Source organism: Oreochromis niloticus, linkage group LG6 (genome assembly GCF_001858045.2).
Source record: "Oreochromis niloticus isolate F11D_XX linkage group LG6, O_niloticus_UMD_NMBU, whole genome shotgun sequence".
Classification (NCBI taxonomy): domain Eukaryota; kingdom Metazoa; phylum Chordata; class Actinopteri; order Cichliformes; family Cichlidae; genus Oreochromis; species Oreochromis niloticus.
The window spans coordinates 5,541,663-5,562,086 of NC_031971.2; the positions used below are offsets into that span (position 1 = coordinate 5,541,663).

Here is a 20,424-nt window from a genome sequence, read left to right on the forward strand (position 1 = left end):
TTACTTTTGTATAGCAGATTCAACAAATCTTCAAAATGAATGCGTCCTATATATTATACTGTAAAAAATAGCTTTGAATATCAAGACTTAAATATTCTTCAAATGTTAAAGTCAGCATTTTGTTTTGTTTTTTAGGCTGTCCTGTCCTACAGCTTTAACAAGCTGAATATGGTCTGCACCCACATTTACTTTGCCAAAAGGAGCTCTATAAACTCATCTTGATATCCAGTTTCTTTTTATTTTATTATTTTTATTTTTATTATTATTAATTTTTTAATAGTCTGCATGTTCTTCCTGTGTTTGTGTGGGCTCTCTTCCTCCCACAGTCCAAAGACATGCAGATAGTAGGGTTAGGATAGCTGGTGAATCTAAATTGCCCATAGGTATGAATGTAAGTGTGAATAGTTGTCTGTCTCTTTGTATTAGCCCTGCGACTTTCCAGAATTGCCATGACAGGAAGCAGCCAGCCAAAAGAAGCCGGTCACCCAGTCCAGAGCCAGCACTGGCGACTGCAAGCACCCTGGACCCCACACTCCAAGAATGCGAATGAAAGAAAGTGCTACCCCACCACCAACCAGGGCAGACACCACAAAACGTCAGCCACAGCCCACCGCGCCCAGAAGATTTGGCCTTGTAAGATGGATAGAAGACAGATGGTTGGGAAGGAAATGGAGTCATCCATTTCTGACAATAGTTCATACATTTTTATCCATTTTGAAATGTACCATCCATTTTGAAATGTACCATTGTACATTCTCTATTGTACTCTATTTTATTCTATTGTCTTAGAAGTAGGGATAAATATTTGATAATTCTAGACCACCATTATCTTTTGCCTTTTGTAGAGTTTTTCAACTTATTCATGATGATTTATTTTCCCATAGAAATTTTGAGATTTTGCATGCAGAGAGCAAAGTGAACCGGAGTCAAATTTCTTGTTTATGTCCACAAACTTGGCCAAATAAAGATGATTCTGATTCTGATTTTTTTCATTTTACCCAAATAGATTTAGTAAACAGGTGGCAAATTGTCTCAATTGTATGTTTGAGAGACAAGACTGGCAATCAGGCCGTTACTCTCCCTACACCTCAGCTAAAGCTTGGCCTCTTCCAAATCAAAGGCCAAGAAAAATCCTGTTTCGGAATTAGGATTGTCTCATGTCTCATGATCATCCATCCATCCATCTATCCATCCAATTTGTTCCGCTTATCCAGGGCCGGGTCGCGGGGACAGCAGCCTTAGCAGAGAAGCCCAGACCTCCCTCTTCCCGGCCTTCTCCTTCACCTTGTATGGGGGAACCCCAAGGCAATCCCAGGCCAGCCAAGTGATATAATTTCTCCAGCGTGTCACGAGTCACCTCATCCTTGTCAGATGCTCGATCCACCTCAACTGGCTCCTTTCAATGTGGAGGAGCAGCGGCTCTACTCTGAGCCCCTCCCAGATGGCCGAACTATCCTTATCTCTGTTGGAGAGGCCAGCCACCTTTGGGGGAAAGCTCATTTCTGCCGCTCGTATAGGCACGTATTACATGATCATGTTTCTTTTTAAATCTACAATCTAATGCAAACACCAAATATAAAGCACCTTATGAAGCGAATCATTGCTTTATTTACATGTTCACACACTCAGCATTAAACTAAATCATCTGTAATGCGGAGCACAGCACCAGCTCTGCACACACTGAATCACTCTGTAAATCAAACTGACTGACACTTTCAGATAGATTAAAAGAAAAAAAATTCACATCTGGGTTATGTTAACGGCTCTTTAATTGGTAAAATGAATCTAAAGATTGATTGATAATCTATGACCGGAAATGAGGGAGGTTATGAAATGTGCTGATGATGAACACGCCCTTGCATTTCTCATACACGCCCTCAACCCATTCACCCTCCCTGCAAATCGTCCATTGTCACATAATCTAAGATGCGGAGCTGTGCAGTGATCCGTGAAGAGCTCTAATCTGTGGGGCTCTCAGTCGGCTGGCTCGTTCAGAAACTCACCGGGAAGTAGAGGAGCAGGGAGCCGAACAAGATCGTCTCCAGCAGCAGCAGGCCAGAAGCCCGGATCCGCTGGGGGTGGAGGAGGAGGGGAACAGCTATTATGAGAAGCTGTTGTAAACAGCAGTACAGAATATAACACACATTAATGTAATGTGGATTATGCTACTTAAACTGCTAAACTGGGGTTGATTTTATGATTAGGATTAATTATCAGACTAAAAGCTTCATACAGTAAGATGAATAAAAACTGGATTGATTTTTTTAACATAATGTATTTGGCACAGCTGTCACCGTCAACCTTCCATCTAAACATGATCCATATGGTGGCCCCGCTTAGCCAAAAGATCTGACTCACCCGGTTGCGACGATGCCGGTAGGCCACCAGCATGCTGATGAAAATGAGGAGCATGAAGACCCCCTGGATGGCGAGCACACCAGACCTAAGAAGCCAGTCCTCCTGCACCCAGCATGGGGTACCGTCCTGGCAGCTCTTACAGCCCGGCCAGCAGGGGAGACAGATGGGCATGTTCGGGTAACACATACCATTGCTGTCACTCTCATTCACAGGGGCTCCATCTGCATCGCATACAGACACATGCATCTATTCAACCTACACAAAGCCATGGCAAAACCTCATATACATGCGACCTCCACGAGGAGCTTAAAACAGTATGTTAAAAGTTTGCATAGATTGTGTCGAAATGACTTAATTTTGAAATAATCCTTTTTAGTTTTGAATTTTGACTTTGAAAGATCTGGTTTAATAATTAGCACGATTCCTGTGGTTGTAGATGGTCCAAAACCAATGGGTGATGTCATGGTGGCTGCATCTATGATTTAAATGGTCTGACTACTAAGAAAACCAGCCTAAAGAGACCTGGTAGCCTGCTGTCTTTGTAGATGGTTGAAAAGAGTTAATTTGCAATTTACCATCACTTTCTTGTTCTTTCATGGAATACAAATAAAAGTAATGTCCATATCTTTGCTTCTCAAAAGCAGAAAAAAAAAAGACAAAGGACACATTTGACCATTTTTTCCCCATTTACTTGTATAATACAAGTAAGTTAGTTCAGTAATTAGATCACTGTAATACAGAAAGTAAATTTTGGACAGTTGATCCAACTGTGACCTCAGCCTGAAAGCCCCCAAATTGAAAAAGCTTATAGTTGAAGGTTGTATTGCCGGGTACATGGTTTTCCACATGAATTGGGATACTGTATCTAAAAATAAAATTTCATAATTTAAGTCACATGATTAATGTGCTTCATATAACCACCACCCAGCACTTGTCTCATGATAACAACTCTCTAGTACAGCTTCTATCTGGCTGAATAAAAAAAACTTCCCAGCTGTAAAACAATTACAACAGTATTTATCTTACACAAATGTAAACGTGTGCTCCAGTGTGGTCAATCAACTATGACAAAAAGAAAAGAAAAACATATTTTTAGACTTGATTTCTGTAAATCCTGCTAGGTCAAAGTTAAGGCAGAAACCTCCAGGGAGTTTCACAGTTAAACCAACAGATTACTTAATATCGGTGGACTTACCTGAGTCCTGAGGCGATACATCAGGGCTGTAGTATCCTTCTTTACAGCGACAGCAGTATTGACCCAATCGAAAACCCCGGCCTGGAATCGTAATACACTGCAAGAAACACGGAGTGTTTGTTTTTCCTTTCTTTTGTTGTTTATTTTTATATCTATCTATCTATCTATCTATATAAAAATAAACTGTCCTCAGCTGGTTTATACCAGAATAAACCAGCTGTTCTCCACAGAACCAACAAAGGTGTACTCTCAGTGGCAAGGGAACAATAAGAGAACAGCACCACCAAGGCTGGAGACGGTGCAATACTGGAAGAGCATATGGGAGAAGGACGCAACCCATAACGGCAATGCTCAGTGGCTAGTGGATCTGAGGGCAGACCATAGCGACCTCCCTGAACAGGGTCCAGTAACCATCACAGTGGCAGATATCCAAGAAAGGGTCTCCAGTATGAAGAGTTGGACAGCACCAGGGCCCGACATGGTTCACGCCTACTGGCTGAAGAAGCTGACTGCACTCCACGAGCGTCTGGCAGCACAAATGAACCAGCTGCTAGTTAACGAGAGACACCCGGAATGGCTAACCGAAGGTCGGACGGTCCTGATCCCCAAGGACCCCAAGAAGGGACCGGTCCCATCCAACTACCGACCAATAACCTGCCTCAGTACTACATGGAAGCTCCTGTCAGGCATCATATCGGCTAAGATGAACAGGCACATGGGTCAATACATGAGCGGGGCACAGAAAGGGATTGGCAAGAATACCAGAGGCGCAAAACACCAGCTACTGGTAGACCGAACAGTCAGCCGAGACTGCAAGACCAGACTGACCAACCTGTGCACTGCCTGGATTGATTACAAGAAGGCCTATGACTCAATGCCCCACAGCTGGATACTGGAATTGTACAAGATCAACAGGACCCTAAGAGCCTTCATCAGGAACTCAATGGGGATGTGGCGTACAACACTAGAGGCCAACTCCAAGCCCATAGCACAAGTCACCATCAAGTGCGGGATCTACCAAGGAGATGCTCTGTCCCCACTGCTGTTCTGCATAGGCCTGAACCCCCTCAGTGAGATCATTAACAAGACTGGCTACGGATACTGACTACGAAACGGAGCGGTTGTCAGCCACCTCCTGTACATGGATGACATCAAGCTGTATGCCAAGAGTGAACGAGACATCGATTCACTGATACACACTACCAGGCTATACAGCAATGACATTGGAATGTCATTCGGACTGGAGAAGTGTAGTCGGATGGTAACAAAGAGAGGGAAGGTAGTCTGAACTTAAGGGATTGAACTACCAGAAGGCAACATTGCAGACATAGAGGACAGTTACAAGTACCTGGGGATCCCGCAGGCAAATGGGAACCATGAAGAGGCCGCTAGGAAAGCTGCAACCACCAAGTACCTGCAGAGGGTCAGGCAAGTCCTGAGGAGTCAGCTGAACGGTATGAACAAGATCCGGGCCATCAACACCTACGCCCTGCCCGTGATCAGGTACCCTGCTGGTATAATAAGCTGGCCAAAGGAGGAGATAGAAGCCACTGACATAAAGACAAGAAAGCTCCTGACCATGCAAGGAGGGTTTCACCCCAAGTCCAGCACCCTGAGGCTGTACGCTAAGCGGAAGGAAGGGGGCCGGGAACTGATGAGTGTCAGCACCACAGTCCAGGATGAGACAAGAAACATCCACGAATACATCATGAAGATGGCCCCAACTGACAGCGTGCTCAGTGAATACCTCAGGCAGCAGAAACCCAAGAAAGAGGAGGAAGGCAAGGAACCATCATGGAAGGACAGGCCCCTGCACGGTATGTACCACCGGCAGATAGAGGAGGTGGCTGATATCCAGAAATCCTACCAGTGGCTGGACAAAGCTGGACTGAAAGACAGCACATAGGCACTAATCATGGCAGCACAAGAACAAGCTCTGAGTACAAGATCCATAGAGGTTGTGGTCTATCACACCAGGCAAGACCCCAGGTGCAGGCTGTGTAAAGATGCCCCAGAGACAATCCAGCACATAACAGCAGGGTGCAAGATGCTAGCAGGCAAGGCATACATGGAACGCCATAACCAAGTGGCCGGCATAGTGTACAGGAACATCTGTGCCGAGTATAACCTGGAAGTCCCGAGGTCAAAATGGGAGATGCCCCCAAGGGTGATGGAGAATGACCGAGCTAAGATCCTGTGGGACTTCCAGATACAGACGGACAAAATGGTGGTGGCTAACCAACCGGACATAGTGGTGGTAGACAAACAGAAGAAGACGGCTGTAGTGATCGATGTAGCGGTTCCAAATGACAGCAATATCAGGAAGAAGGAACACGAGAAGCTGGAGAAATACCAAGGGCTCAGAGAAGAGCTCGAGAGGATGTGGAGGGTGAAGGTAACGGTGGTCTCCGTGGTAATCGGAGCACTAGGTGCGGTGACTCCCAAGCTAGGCGAGTGGCTCCAGCAGATCCCGGGAACAACATCGGAGATCTCTGTCCAGAAGAGCGCAGTCCTGGGAACAGCTAAGATACTGCGCAGGACCCTCAAGCTCCCAGGCCTCTGGTAGAGGACCCGAGCTTGAAGGATAAACCGCCCACAGGGGCGAGATGGGTGTTTTTTTTTTTTTTTCTTTTTCTTTTTTTATATACACACACACACACACACACACACAGTGTGTGTGTGTGTGTGTGTGTGTGTATGAATTATGGGTGCATGCTTTTTTATGCAGTAACCACAGTTTGTATACAAACAGCAGAGGGTCAAGAGATGTTTTTACTTGTGGTTTTACGTGGGTGAAGACTAGTCTCTAGTCTCTTTAATATTTTCCAGAGGAAAACTATTTTCAGTTTCAGTGGGAGTGTTTTCAAAAAACAGAGCACATGTTTAAGTTTTATAATGTAGTTTTTCTAAAACATGGAAACACTCCTTGATTACTGGAGCATTTTGGCATGAGCGACTTCTCTAATGCTACAATTTTTTCAAGCTTAAGGGTCGTGTCCCCATCATGGAAGCAGTGGCTTACATAAACACCTTGTAATAAAAGTTCACGCAGGTGCCCACTTGAGAAGTGCAGGGTAACAGCAAATGTTTAACAGATGTCAGTATGTGCTTAGTGCAGAGGGGAAGGGTGATGTGGTGCTCCAGTGTTTGGCTGAAGGATAGTCTGACATGTAGATATCACCTCATAGATATTTAGATGAGTTCCTAAGATGTTTTTGTAAAGTTGATGTCAAATCAGTTAGAATGATAACTCCGTAATATATGATATGCCATCAGGGTACCATAAAGTTTACCTTACTAATACACAAATTTTAACACACTTTTGCATCAAAAGTATGAAAGTTCCTAGAAACTCCAGCGTGTCACTGAAACTGTGTGACACGCTGGCTATGATTTTTTTACTTTAGTGGAGCTATCATCTGAATTTCAGAAGCGGGACCACTCCTCCTTCACGCCCCTTCTGACCTCAGACTATAAATGCCCCCTTCTCCAATACCTGCTGTTCTCATTTCCATGCCCCACCCTTCCCCCCCTTTTCCCCTCTCTTCTCCTCTTCTCTCCTCCTCCCTTCCTTCATTCACTTCTCGTTAGTACATGGGGATCTGCCCGGCCTGGGAGCCGTCACCAGTCCCCTTCAAGGCCTTCCCCAAACTGCAGCACCAGTTCATACTTCCTCATCCCTCTTTGCTCATCGTTTCCGAGGATGTGGTCCCAGCTAGTGAAATTTAATTTAATTTTCACTCTGACAATGAATTGTGGCACAGATTTTATATAGTATTGCTGAGCCATAATACGTGTTTTATAAAGAGAAAATAGACAAGGCGGTGCATGCATCTAACAATCTCGGGACATAAACATGAAAGTAGATCATGTTTAGATGGGAAAATAAAAAGAGCTGGGAGCCAAAAAACAAAGCTAGACTAGACTATGTGTCCCAGGTTAAAATCATGTTGACCTGTGAGGATATGAAACAGCAGCACATTAAAAACAGGGTCACATTACTCTCTCTTTCACTCTATTTCCCTCTGATGCTAGCTTCAATTTAGCTTCAGCTGGGACAGAGAAACAAATGCACACACACACACACACACACACACACACACACACACACACACACACACACACACACACACACACACACACACACACACACACACACACACACACACACACACACACACACACACGGATGCCGCGTGTTAATCTAAGTTAAAAGCTAAATGGATACATAATGCCTCAACTGAGAGCATTATCCTTTTCTAGAGAAATCCCGTTCAACAGCAAATAGTCACTCACACACACACGCACACACTGTATACATAAACTCACAGCTCCCTTATCAGATGCTAATGGCACAGGTTGAACATTAATGTGATGTGGATTATACACAGCACATCTCAAGCAGATATTTGTAGTAAATCAGTAGATTCACTCTGCAACGTTTAAGCTGAAACTTACCAGCCACTTCTAAAGCTTTACAGCCTTTTGGCTTCCTCAGAGCCTCAGGTTTGACAATGGGGGGGGGGGGGGGGCGTTATTGTAGCATAAGAGCAAATCAAGTATAAATGACAAACGGTCAACTTTTGTTGTTTAACCTTTCAATCCTGTACTTAGGTCCTCTCTCCAGTAAAACCTTACATAAGTGCACATACACAGCCCAAGTCAAATTATACACAGTAAACAATAAGTTGTGTTTTAATGATAACTCTATGTAAAAATTAATTTAAAAACATCATACCGGTATTGTATTTTTTTTAAAATTTAAAGTCAAATTTTCACCTACAACCAATTCACGATAGCCTCTGTAGGGGAACCATGTGGAAAAGCAATTCCCCCCTAAAAAAGAGATAAGAGAGAAGAAACGGGCTAGAATTTAAAAAAGGAATGACTGCACATTTTCAGGGAATCTCTCCAAGAGCCAAAATGACACCGTTGTACTGGATCACACACATTAAAAGCACCACAGATAGTAACCAGTGAAAAAGGCAAGACAGAAAGATGAGTACAGCTGGCTCAATGGTTCCTTAAAAGAAGTGTCAACACAGAGAACCTCTGTCCACTGTCAACGGTGTTTGGAGGAGAGGGCTTCCCACTCCATCCTACCATTATTTATTGTGAGGTTTGATATGGTGATAGATGACAAGCCAATAACAGAGCAGATTATTGGACAACCAGGACAGAAGAAATGGATGTCCCAGTACAACCCAGGTAATGCAGGATGGGACAAAGGGTGCCATGTGGATTTGGGGATTTTTTTGGAGTGCTCTGCTCTTGTGTTTCAGACCTCTGTGAGTGTAGTGCATAAAAGGGAAGTATGTCAGCGGGCTGGATTATTGCAATAATCCATCAGATCATCCTGCAGCCTGCCACCCAGAACAGCCATCTTTAAATAGATGGCTGAGATGAGAGGTAGAGGATGGGTCTGCAAAGACAGCCTGGCAGGGAAAGAGAAACCAAGGTTGGACGGGCGGGGTGCAGCAGGTACAACAGTTTAAGAGGCCAAAATGAAGTAATGAGCACCACCACACAGGGCTTAAACCTTTTTGAGATCACAAACTTTTTAGAGTGTGCATGCAAGATGTAACTAAAAAGAATATAAACAGACATGTTTTCCATATTAGCTTTAGGTCAGGGCTCAGAGTGAGTTCTTTACAGTAACTAGGAAAATAACCTCAGCAGAAAAACATCAACATCTAAGAAGACAGCAGAGAAGCCCTATCTGCTGATGAAAATTTATTAAGGCTGGTAAAAACAATACAAAACAAGAGGCAGAGATAAGCTAAACGATAACCTAAACTGGGGAAACTAAAGATAAACATAAAAAACCAAAACATGAAACTCGACGTGGATACAAAGATACCTGGAACCAAGAACAACAGACAACCTAACAATGAATGAACAGAAACACACAGACTAAATACACACAAGGGTGATTAGGGGAAGTGGAAACACATGGGGAAACAGCTGACACTAATCTGACATGATGAGACAAAAGAAGCAAAGCTGACTACACTGACATAGGACACAAACCTTCAAAATAAAACAGGAAACATGAGACGCAGACATGACAATACAAAGTTGATAACATAAAACACGCAGCATGAAACACATAAAGGGTGAGGGAAATTTAAATACAGGGCAGGAAAACACAAGAGGAATCTAATAAACAAATGAACTTTGCTAACCTAATGAACTTAAACATAAGCATCAACATCAAAATAAACTAGAACTTAAAACGCTGGGTCAACATGACCCAGGAACATGACAGTTTCATTGTTCTGTTTATGTAAGATGTACTCCAACTCACCTTTGTTAATGGAAAGAAGGTGGTATGGCCGCCTTTATTCCATATTTGTACATTAGATGTCAAGGAGACATAAGCAGAAGGGACTCAAACGCCAGACTCCAAGTGAACGCCAGTGCATTTATTTACAATGACTCTTAAATACCAGTTCAGAAAGGTCAAAATAGTAGGAACAGTACATTCTCTTGAGGGTTTCCTCAAAATCCAAACAGAATCCAATCCTCTGCCAAAGCCCACCTATCATGGTCCGTGGGAGCAGCTGTGGGGAGTTGTCATCAGGATGGTTCACCGGCTACTCTCTTGGGCGGAGCTGCCTGCCTCACACCTGAACCACAAGGGACTATTTAAGCCAGCACGACCAGCTACTCATCACCAGTTTGTTTAGTCTCCATACCATCCTGTCCTGGATTCAAGGTTCACTTCCTTTGTTGCCATTTCCCATTTCCCTGGCCCTGCGTACTACCGTGGCTCCGATCGCGGTGTCTTAGAACAGCCTCTCCCATAAGCTGTTCCCACTTCCTCCGGCTCCTACATTACCCCTGTGTTTCCTCGTGTTTTTGCCTGACCCCCTCTGTAAATAAAGTATTGTATATAGTTCGCAGCCAGTGTATTGAGTCTGCTTCTGGGTGCCGCCTCCGTGTGAATTCCAGTTCATGACTCCACCTCGCTTGACGGGAATTTATTTATTTTGTGGTTTGCAGATAGGAAAACTTCTCCGGTGTCTTTACGGCCAGCAGCTCCCGATCACTAACATTGAAGACACACGAGAGAAAAAGGCACATGGAGGCATCTTACCCAAATCTTGCTGCAAGAGAACAACTCCAGAATCTGAGATGTCCACCTCCACAATGAACTGTTCACTCAGATCGGGTTGTACGAGAACAGCTTCTGTGGGTGAAGAGCTGCTTCAGCTTGTCGAATGTGGCTTGGGCTGCAGAACTCCACTGAAACATGTGCCTCGGAGAGGTGAGAGTAGTTAGTCTTGATCAGTCTACCACTGCCTTAACATTCACCAGGTCAGCCTTCAGTTGCACTGTCCCAACAGTGAAGCCCAAGAAGGACACAGTCAGCATGAGACTCACATTTTTTTCCCTTTACACAGACGCATTGGAGGACCAGACAGACATGTTTCTCATGCTCCTGCAGGATCAGTATATCAGTATATCATCACGGTACACAAACACAAAATGATTAATTAATTAATTAATTAATTAATTAAAGTCCCTTAGGACATTATTAACCGGGACCTGAAACACAGCTGGAACATTTGTCAAAAGAAAAGGCATTACCAGATACTCAAAGTGGCCAGGATGCATACTAAACACAATTTTCCACTCATGTCTTTTTCTCATTCTCACCAGATGAAAAGGGTTGGAAGGTTACAGTTTTGTGATGATAGTGTCGCCTTGAAAGAGTCAAAATGCTGAGGTGAGGAGTGGTAAGGGTTTTTTTTCTGTAATTTTGTTCATGCTGCGGAAATCTATGCAGAGGCAAAGTGTTTCATCCTTTTTCTTGATGAAGAAAAACTCAGCACTAAGAGGAGATGACGATGGAAGGATAATACCAGCAGCAAGACTCTGTGGTACATTTCTCCATGGCTTCTTGTTGGGGTTTAGACAGACTAAATAAGCGGCTGATGGGCAAAGGTGCTCCGGGTAGGAGGTCTAAATTTTATCCCACTCTGGAATTAATAAAAGCTTTGAGTGACTAAATTTGGGAATTGATGGTGATTTTAGCCAGAACCATGAGCCTGAGTAGGAAGGAGTTCTCAGAAAGCCACCAGAATCTACACCGTGCCAGGCACAGCCTTTTGGCCGCACCAGAAAAGTTGCTGCAAAGGCGCTTTTGTTACTGCAATACAGACAGACACCAGCCACAAAACGTTTTCTTCGTGTTTGTGGATACAGCTGGGCCTGACCAAGCTGAATCTGGCTGCTTCATCTTGGTTGGATCGTTCTGTCAAGGAGACGTGAATAGAAGAAGGATTCAAACGCAGGGCTCCAAGTGAACGCCAGCTCATTTATTTACAGTGACTCTTAAACAACAGTTCAGAAAGGTAGCGAACAGTAGTAACAGTCCAGTCTCCTCAAAGGTTTCCTCAAAATCTTAACACTATCCAGTCTTCTCCCAAATCCACACAAGAACCAGCTCACTAGTTCACATCTTGAAAGGCAATCCTGGGCACAAAAACAGGAAGGTAAGAATCTATTTCGCAGGCAGGCAACCGCAACAGCAAGGCTAGGAGACATGCTGCATTAACTGTTTCTCTAGCCATGATCCAGTGAAGTCTCTGTTGAGTCTCTGTTGGTTCTTTATGAAACAACCAAACAAGGTCATCAGGAGCAGGTGTGTGGTTGACGCCAGGTGTGTGGGAACCAGAAGGCAGGAAACCAGCCATGTCATGACACACACACACACACACACACACACACACACACACACACACACACACACACACACACACACATACACACACACACACACACACACACACACGAGTTTTGACAAGAACACCATTGGCTGAAATACACACCCAAACCATGATAGAGCCTCCACTGTGTTTTACAGATGGCAGTAGACTCATACTGTTAGACCTTTTCTCAGCCCTGTGTCCTGAGATCCTGTGTCAGGTCTTTGTTGGATTTTTTCCTAGGACACGACTTTCAGATAATGTTCATCTGCTGTAGATAGTTGCCACTTTTTTTCCCCTCCACTTGTTCAGTTTCCTCAAAGGACACACTGCACAGCAAGTCACACCAAGACATGCCAGGTTTTCAGCTAATAAAAACTCTTTAGGAAACAAACTTGTTGGTACAAAAATACTATTTTACGTCTGTTAGTTTTGCTTTTGCTCAGAAGGCAAGTCCCAAAATTAGACAAAACTCTCCAACAGCTCTCTGAAGTCAGAGCTTTTGACTCACAGAGATTACTTTTACATGTGCCAACCTCAGTATTCTAAACTTTAGTCATGCTTAAACGCATACAACACAGGAAGTAAGAATAAATAAAATGTATTTTATTTATTTCTTTAATTTACAATACAACCTGAGAAAAGTTGTTCTTATCATTCTTTATCATTTTAAGTAATTGGTTGAGTAATTGTTACTCAAACATGCAGAAACAGCTGTCAGGAAGTAAAATAAAAGCTCTGCTGTAACTAAATCACTCAACAAATGTGAGATGTGGGAGGTGATTTGGAGATCAACACCAGGCTATGTCAGGACATATCTTCCCCTCTTTCAATTTCTACATTTTCCCTAAAAATTTCTACATTTTCTCTAAAAAGAAATCAAGCAATGGATGCACACGTGATCTTGATATCAACCTTTTTTTAAAAAAAAATTCAACCACAACAGGCAGTATAAAGGCTGAGAGGCTTCTCCTAATGCCCTGTTACTATTGTTGGTACTCTGGTGTAGTGCAGGTACTGTACAGTATGTACAATGTAGCGTTACCTAGTTCCCCCTCTCACAGTCCTTTCTTTTTCCTTACTTTGAATTATCTAGTAAACATTTCAGGCTTCATCCTCAAAAGAGAAAGGAGACAATTAGTACGTGAAACGATGTGTAAAACAATGAATATAAGTATAATCTCAAAACTCCAGAAAAAATAGGTCTGATCCCATGTGAGATTTAAAATAGATATTTTGTGTAAGAGTCTGATTAATGATGAAATACTGACTACCCTACTATGGCAGTAGAAGTGGCAGACACTTTTAGATTCATAAAGAATAAACAACACTTGTTCTTGCCTTGTGATCCAGATGTTACAATCATACTGGAATAATATTGCTTACAATAGGTATTATAATAGGCAATGTGCTAAAATGTTCCAAATAAAAATACTCACGTGCTGACTTAAAGATGTTTGAGAAAGTTTAACATTGTCACCATATATGTTTATTGGCTAGCATGCTAGCAGTTCCTTCTTAGTCATAATGTACTGTAGGTTTGAAGGTACCGTGCTTTTAAAAAGTATGTACAGCAATTACACTTCTATCGAAAACAATTCAATCTATCCAATGTTCCTAATGTTCCCATGTCAATGTCCTTGAAATTTAACCTTGACCAAAAAAATGAAAAAGGAATGACATCACCAAAGCCATGGAGTTTCATCCAATTTTGCTCAGTTATCTGTCAGTCAGGTCATGTATATTGAGATAGATGGTACCAGATGAAAACTCAGGGACCGTCACAACAAAATCTCTAATACTGGCGCCATTTTTCATGGCAATTTGGTTGTGTCCAGCCAGCCAAGCAACAAAAACACAAAATCTTGACTTTCTGTCCCTATCTCAAAGATACTTTCAGTCCCTGGTCTACACTGTGTTTACCTCCATGGTGGTGCGGTTGCACTGGTGAGTATCAGCAAACCAGCCTTCCCCTGTTGCACACTGGTCCAAGTCAATGTCCTGAATGTTGACATCCACACGGATCACACCTCTAAAGCCGAACACACAGACAGTGGGGGAGTGGGTCACAGATGTGTGACAAAATAAAGAAACAAGAGTGGCTCCACATGAGGTGTTCGTTTTCATCACACATCTTCATGTCCCAAAGACCTCACCGTGCCGTATTATTTCAATGGAGCACTTCCCTCTCAGACCGCAGGCTTACTTTCTAAAAGTAGAATTTAAGGCAGAGAAGATAACTTGAAAAAGCTGTGGAACCTGCTTCCAGTTTCTCTCAGGAGACAGACACTCTCTTCACTTTGAATATTAGGCTTCTTTTTTTTTTAGTAAAGTTTACAGTTAGGGCTGGCTCAGGTAACCCTCAGCCATGCCTTAATTATGCTGCAATAGCCTAAGGCTGCTGGGGGACTTCCCATGATCCAACCACTCTTCCATTCCCCTCTTTTTTACTGCCCATGTGTTTATATCTCACTGTTTCAGGTCAATAACTTTTGACTTCTCTCTAGACTGTGTTTTGTCCTGTTGAACTGAATTGAATTGCTACTATATATTTTGCCTGACCATGCAAGGCATTCTATTTCAAATGTTATATTTAATTAAACTCTTCAAACACATTCAAACACAAGTGCTATTGTAAATTAATTTCAGAGTGCTAGCTTCTGTCATTTTCAGCGGGTAAAACGGGCTTGGATTTTTGTTTAAACTACTCTGCTCACAGTGACCAATCAATACAACAGGTGTTTAAATGGTCTTATTAGGCATAAAAATTACGACTTAAAAGTTATTTTAATACCCTCACATTACTAAGAGTATTCAAAGGACTGAAAAAAGTGCTCCCAATGTGGATGCAAATTTCTCTGTTCATAATATAAAACGTATAATAGCATTTTATGACTGGAAAATGTCATTGGGACCACTGATTGACAGCTCATCACACAGATCAATGGATTCACATCAGTTACTAGGACGGAAACTGAATGAACATTCATAAACCAAACATTTTAAAGTGAACCAACCCAATTTCTATAATTACTGACATCATCAGAGGTGTCACTTCTATGTGTGTGCTTCTATTTATGTGACTGTTATTGCTTGCTTTGTGCGTGTTTGCTTGTTTGTGTGTGTGCAGGCCCTAACCTGAATTCTGGTGTCAGGTCGGGCTTGAGGCCATAGAAGGAGGTGGAGAGAGTGAGCATCCAGCCAGGCACAAAGCGTTCATCCATACAGTCCAGAAAAGGAGCACTATCCCAGCGTACCCCACTGCGATTGGTCACATAGCTGTCACCCTGCCCCCACTTAGGTGTGTCCAAGGTGTTGAGGTCATTGAGGAGCACTCGTTTGGACAGGGCTGTAATTGGCTGGCTGGACTCTGGGAATTTCAGTTTTCTGAACCAGCTGTCATCAGGGGCAGGGGCAGGTGGGTGCAGGCTCTCCCATGCCTTGGATAAATCCTGGAGGATGATTGTCTGCACCTTAGCCATTTGGGTGCGAGTTGCATGGAGCACTAGCTGCGGCACCTGGGCAGTTGGGTCAGCATCAAACGTAAACAGGGCCCGCCGGATGAGCACATCAGCCTCTAGAAGGGCACGGACCAGGGCATGGTACCACTCCATATCCTCTTGCACCGTGCTCTCATGCAGGTCACTAGCTTGGAAGATCATGTTAAGAAAGTTGGCAGTGTTGGCTAGTGCATCCATAGCTGGCCTGAGGGGGGCGGTGAAGCTGAGGGGCAGGGGTCCCATCTGCCCACGGGTGCTATACGCCCGTGAACAGCGGCCCACTACCAGAGTCGAGGGGTCTCCGGTGTACAGAAATGTCTCTGCCGGTGACCAGTCATCCTCTTTTTCTATGGGAGCTTCTGAAGGGGCAAACCCCGAAGCCTCTGCAGCAATGGAGGAAGTGGAGGGGCTGGTGGAGTTTTCTGAAGTTCTTGTATTGTTTGTCAATGAGTCAGTGCTGTTGGCCGTCTCCACTGTGACGCCTGATGGGAAATCTGAAGCCACCTGCGCTCTGAGGACGGATGGCAGCAGGAGGAGAAGCCAAACGGGATCCATCCTGGATGCACGCTGACGAAGAAAAATAGGGGGGGAAATAACTAAAGGGGTCACTCAGCTAAAGCACTCTTTGCCGCTTTTGTAATTCCTTTGAAGTGATAACCCGTCACATGTTGATTTGAACTTTTTATCTTCACATTTGGTCCAGTAAGAACGCTGCCACTCGTTCTGCTGAGCTCTCACTCACACTCGGAGCGCACAGCTCCATCTGTGCGCCGCACGGAACCATGCACGCCTGAGCTCGTGTCAACACGAAGATGTAGTTGAACCTGCGAGTCCAGGGTGGTGGTGCAAGGATAAAACTGACGAGGGGAGCAATCTCCGCATTTCTGTTTCCCGTAAGGTGCCTCTAGCGTGCCGTGCCGCTCAGTCTCCGTTTCTCGTGTTTTACAATCAGCAGTGCAAAGAAAACGCAGTGTGCGCAGCAAGAAGGAGGAGGGAAGAAAAACCTCAAACTTAGGGCTCCCTGCGTAAGGTGGGAGGAGGAGGAGAGGAGGAGAGATGTTGTAGAGATGGAGGGATTAAGAGAGAGAGCAGACTTCTCTCCCTTCTTCTTCTGCCTCCCTCTCTGCTATCTGTTGCTCCACAGAGCTTCCAGCCCGTCGGGTGGAAGCTCGTGATGCTCGTCCCACCCCTCTCTGCCGTCGTTCCCTCTCTCCTTGCCTCCCGCCCTACGTCCTCCCCTTGCTTTCATTCAGCTCTGAACTCTCACCAGTGCTTAAAGGTGATGAGAGTGGTACATCTGTTGTGTGTGTGTGTGTGTGTGTGTGTGTGTGTGTGTGTGTGTGTGTGTGTGTGTGTGCACGCGTGCGCGGACATGTTCACAAAGCAGAGGATGATGCATTCAGTCAGAGATGAGGGTTAAGCTCTGCTGCATTTGGACATCCATCAGAAATATCTCTGCTGGCTGCATGGTTGGATGGATTAACCCCTCGTACACGAGAGAAAGACGAGCATTCTTTCTGTCTCTCTCACACACACAGTGGAGGCCACAGGATGTAAAGTGTTAACAATCTCCACACTTATACTTCAATTTTTTGCTTCTAAGTTTTTGCAGCATGAGGGAGTTTATTCTCTGTTTACGTGCACGAGTTCATTTGTTAGTTTTTTGTGTGTGGTGGGGGTGGGGGGGCTTGCAAATACCATAACACTAGTGTAACAATCGTGTGTGTGCGTGCACACTGGTGAGTGAAAGATGTATGAGAAGCGTGATGAAAGAAAAGGCGACATAGATGTATGATGGGAGGAGTAATGCAGGCAAGAAGACTAGTTTTGGTGACTATGGCAACCAGTTTCTGAGAATCCCCCGCCCCAGCCCCCTCCTCAATTGTGAGACACACACACACACACACACACACAAACACAAACACACACACACACACACACACACACACACACACACACACACACACACACACACACCACTCCCTCCTTGGGACTTCACTGCGGAACAGCGAAGGTGGTGCAGTCGAGCTTGAGGAACACAATAAGTCAGTCTGTTCTGGTGCATCTATATAAAAAAAACACGCAAACGACAAGTGCAGTTAACACACCATGAGTCACACTCATACCTACTGTTTTTTCTTCTAGCTTATCTACTCGGTAAATTCATTAATTATTTCATGCACGTACAAGTGCGCAGCTAATAAGGCACTATAAGTTATCACATCTGAACTTTTTCTTCAGTCCAACAAATGTAATCTGTCTGAAAGCCGTTAAAGCCAATTTGAAACAACACGCTGTGCACTGTGAAGAGTAACAAGGGAATCCCTGTTGATGATGGGACACGCATGCACTGCATATTTTGATTTTGCAATGTATTTTTTTTTTAAGAAATTGATAAAACACTCGGATGAACTCTCAGTCTTACCAGCTCAGATTGTTTTTGTTCTCTGCTGAACATTGTGTGATTATAACTGATATCTGAATACACTCCTACAATAACATAACGGTACAGATCTACTCTGGAATTCATGCAAATTTATGCCAGATTCAGCCTACACAATATTTGTGTTCAGTTATCAAATTATGCAGTTAAAAGTTTTTGCTGTGACTTAGTGTGATGGACCGAGCAGTGAAAGAAACTTTGGCACAGGTTAAAGTCCAAAAAAATGATTTTTTATTTAACCCAAAAAACAAAATTGGTTAAATCATGCAAAAAGAACCAAAATCTTGGGCCCATAAAACAGGGCAAAATAACAGAACTCTACTCAAAGTTGACAACACTACTGATAACTCAAACAAACTGACCTAACTTAACCAGGCAAAGGGGAAACTTAAATAGTGGCTGATCAGCCCACAAAAAACAGGAGAAGGGGTAAAACACACCAAACCTAACTAAACCTAACATAATGAACTCCAATCCCCTCCCCCCCCCCCATGGTCCAGAGTTATGGAATGAACCAATTAGCGGTCTTCCATCAAAGTTCGCTCCGCCCCTTTTTCACCTCTTGGCTCCTCAATCAAGGGACTGGAGCAGCTGCAACTAAGGTAACTCAGAAAACAAAAGATTAATCATACATAACAGTGTAAACTAAAATGTGCGCACTCATTTTAGAATGTAGTGTTATGTAGATATGTGAATTCATTCTAAACCAAAACCAGTTATTTATTGTCCTGTAAATGAATTCCTATATTTAAAGACAGACAAATGTGAATGCAATGTTATGTATAAGCCTCTACACTAACATGGTGGATATTACCACTGTGTGGCTGTAAGGGCATCCATCACACTTAGCCTAGACACATGACAGACTATACAATAGCACCTACCTTTCATACCATACTTACATCACACATCTTCAAAGGCCTGTATGATATCATGGACAAGAAGATGCCTGGAATTAATTACTAGAATACAACATTGGTGTGATGCAGGCTGCATTGATAACTGACAAAAAACTTCTGTGGCATCAGTGCTTAAAACAGCAGACTTGCACCTGATTCTGTGTACATGGGTGCATTCTCGATTTTCATATTGAAATAATGAACTTGCTTTTAAGTCTATCCATCCCCCTCTTCATATATGAGGGTGTTCTAATATTGCACACAAAATAAAGTGACAGATTGTGGAGATCTTGGTCCTACAGTTACTGTTCACTCCTGAGGTCTTCAAGTTGTTCCAGTTTGATCCCATATCAGCAAACATCAGTGCTGACTGATCTGGTACCACCTGAGGTGCTGCGCTTTTTTTTTTTTTTTAACCAGGAAGATCACATAAGAGTTTGGGGTATTCAAGGGTCAAGTGGGTAATATAATAACTAAGATAACTAAGTAAATAAGTCAAGGCAGTTTGATGTAAATATTATTTTAGAGGCTTGTTTATTAAAAGCAAAAAAAAAGAACTAAAAGAGCCGGAACATCTAGAAGGTACACAATGCAAAATAGACCATAAATAATGAGAACAAATGTAACAAAACCAAAGCTATAGAAGACTGTACTGAACGAGAGTAAATATGAGATGAAAGGATGTATAAGGAAAAACGATATATAATGACCCCTGAGCTTCATCACATCAATATTCAGCTCTGCAGGGCAGGTTGTTAGTTTGATTACTCCACATAAACATCAAATATGAGCAAACACTGCCTTCATCTCTGTGGCTTACATGTACACACACACACACACACACACACACACACACACACACACACACACACGCGCGCGCACTGTAAGGATTAATGGGCCTTCATCCACTCGCCTGTCATTATCTGCACTCAGCAGCAGCGTCATCTATCACTACAGAATGACCTGCAGCGCCATCTGCCTGTCTCACAGCATTAATACAACACTGCTCGTCAGTATGGAGGTTTGCGTCTTTAGACGGTGTTTTAAAGCTAAGCTACTGCTGTGTTCATACTACACTTTATTAAAACTAAGATATATATTTATTAATTATATATTACACTTCTTAATACAGTCCGCATCTTATCGTGTATGACATTTATAACTGGAAAATGTCATTGGCATAGCTCATTGACAGCTCATAACACACAGATATGGGCTGGTACCAGTTACTAGGATGGTTATTAGGGTACTCACAAAATGAATATTTCCACCCCAAATATTTTAAATTAAACCAATCAAATATCAGTCGTTACTG

At 43.3% G+C, this 20,424-nt stretch overlaps 1 protein-coding gene across 1 annotated transcript in view; it reads right to left on the reverse strand.

The window, feature by feature from the left end:
• gpr179 (G protein-coupled receptor 179) overlaps positions 1 to 16,965 on the reverse strand; it is a 31,488-nt gene extending 14,523 nt beyond the window's left edge. The window contains exons 1-5 of the mRNA XM_013276838.3: positions 15,406 to 16,965; positions 14,191 to 14,299; positions 3,554 to 3,650; positions 2,359 to 2,579; positions 2,004 to 2,072 (exon numbers count right to left, since the gene is read on the reverse strand). Of these exons, the coding sequence (XP_013132292.2) occupies positions 2,004 to 2,072; positions 2,359 to 2,579; positions 3,554 to 3,650; positions 14,191 to 14,299; positions 15,406 to 16,322 (1,413 nt within the window). The 5' untranslated portion in view covers positions 16,323 to 16,965. The remainder of the gene's footprint in view (positions 1 to 2,003; positions 2,073 to 2,358; positions 2,580 to 3,553; positions 3,651 to 14,190; positions 14,300 to 15,405) is intronic.
• Between the last annotated feature and the right edge of the window lie 3,459 nt (positions 16,966 to 20,424).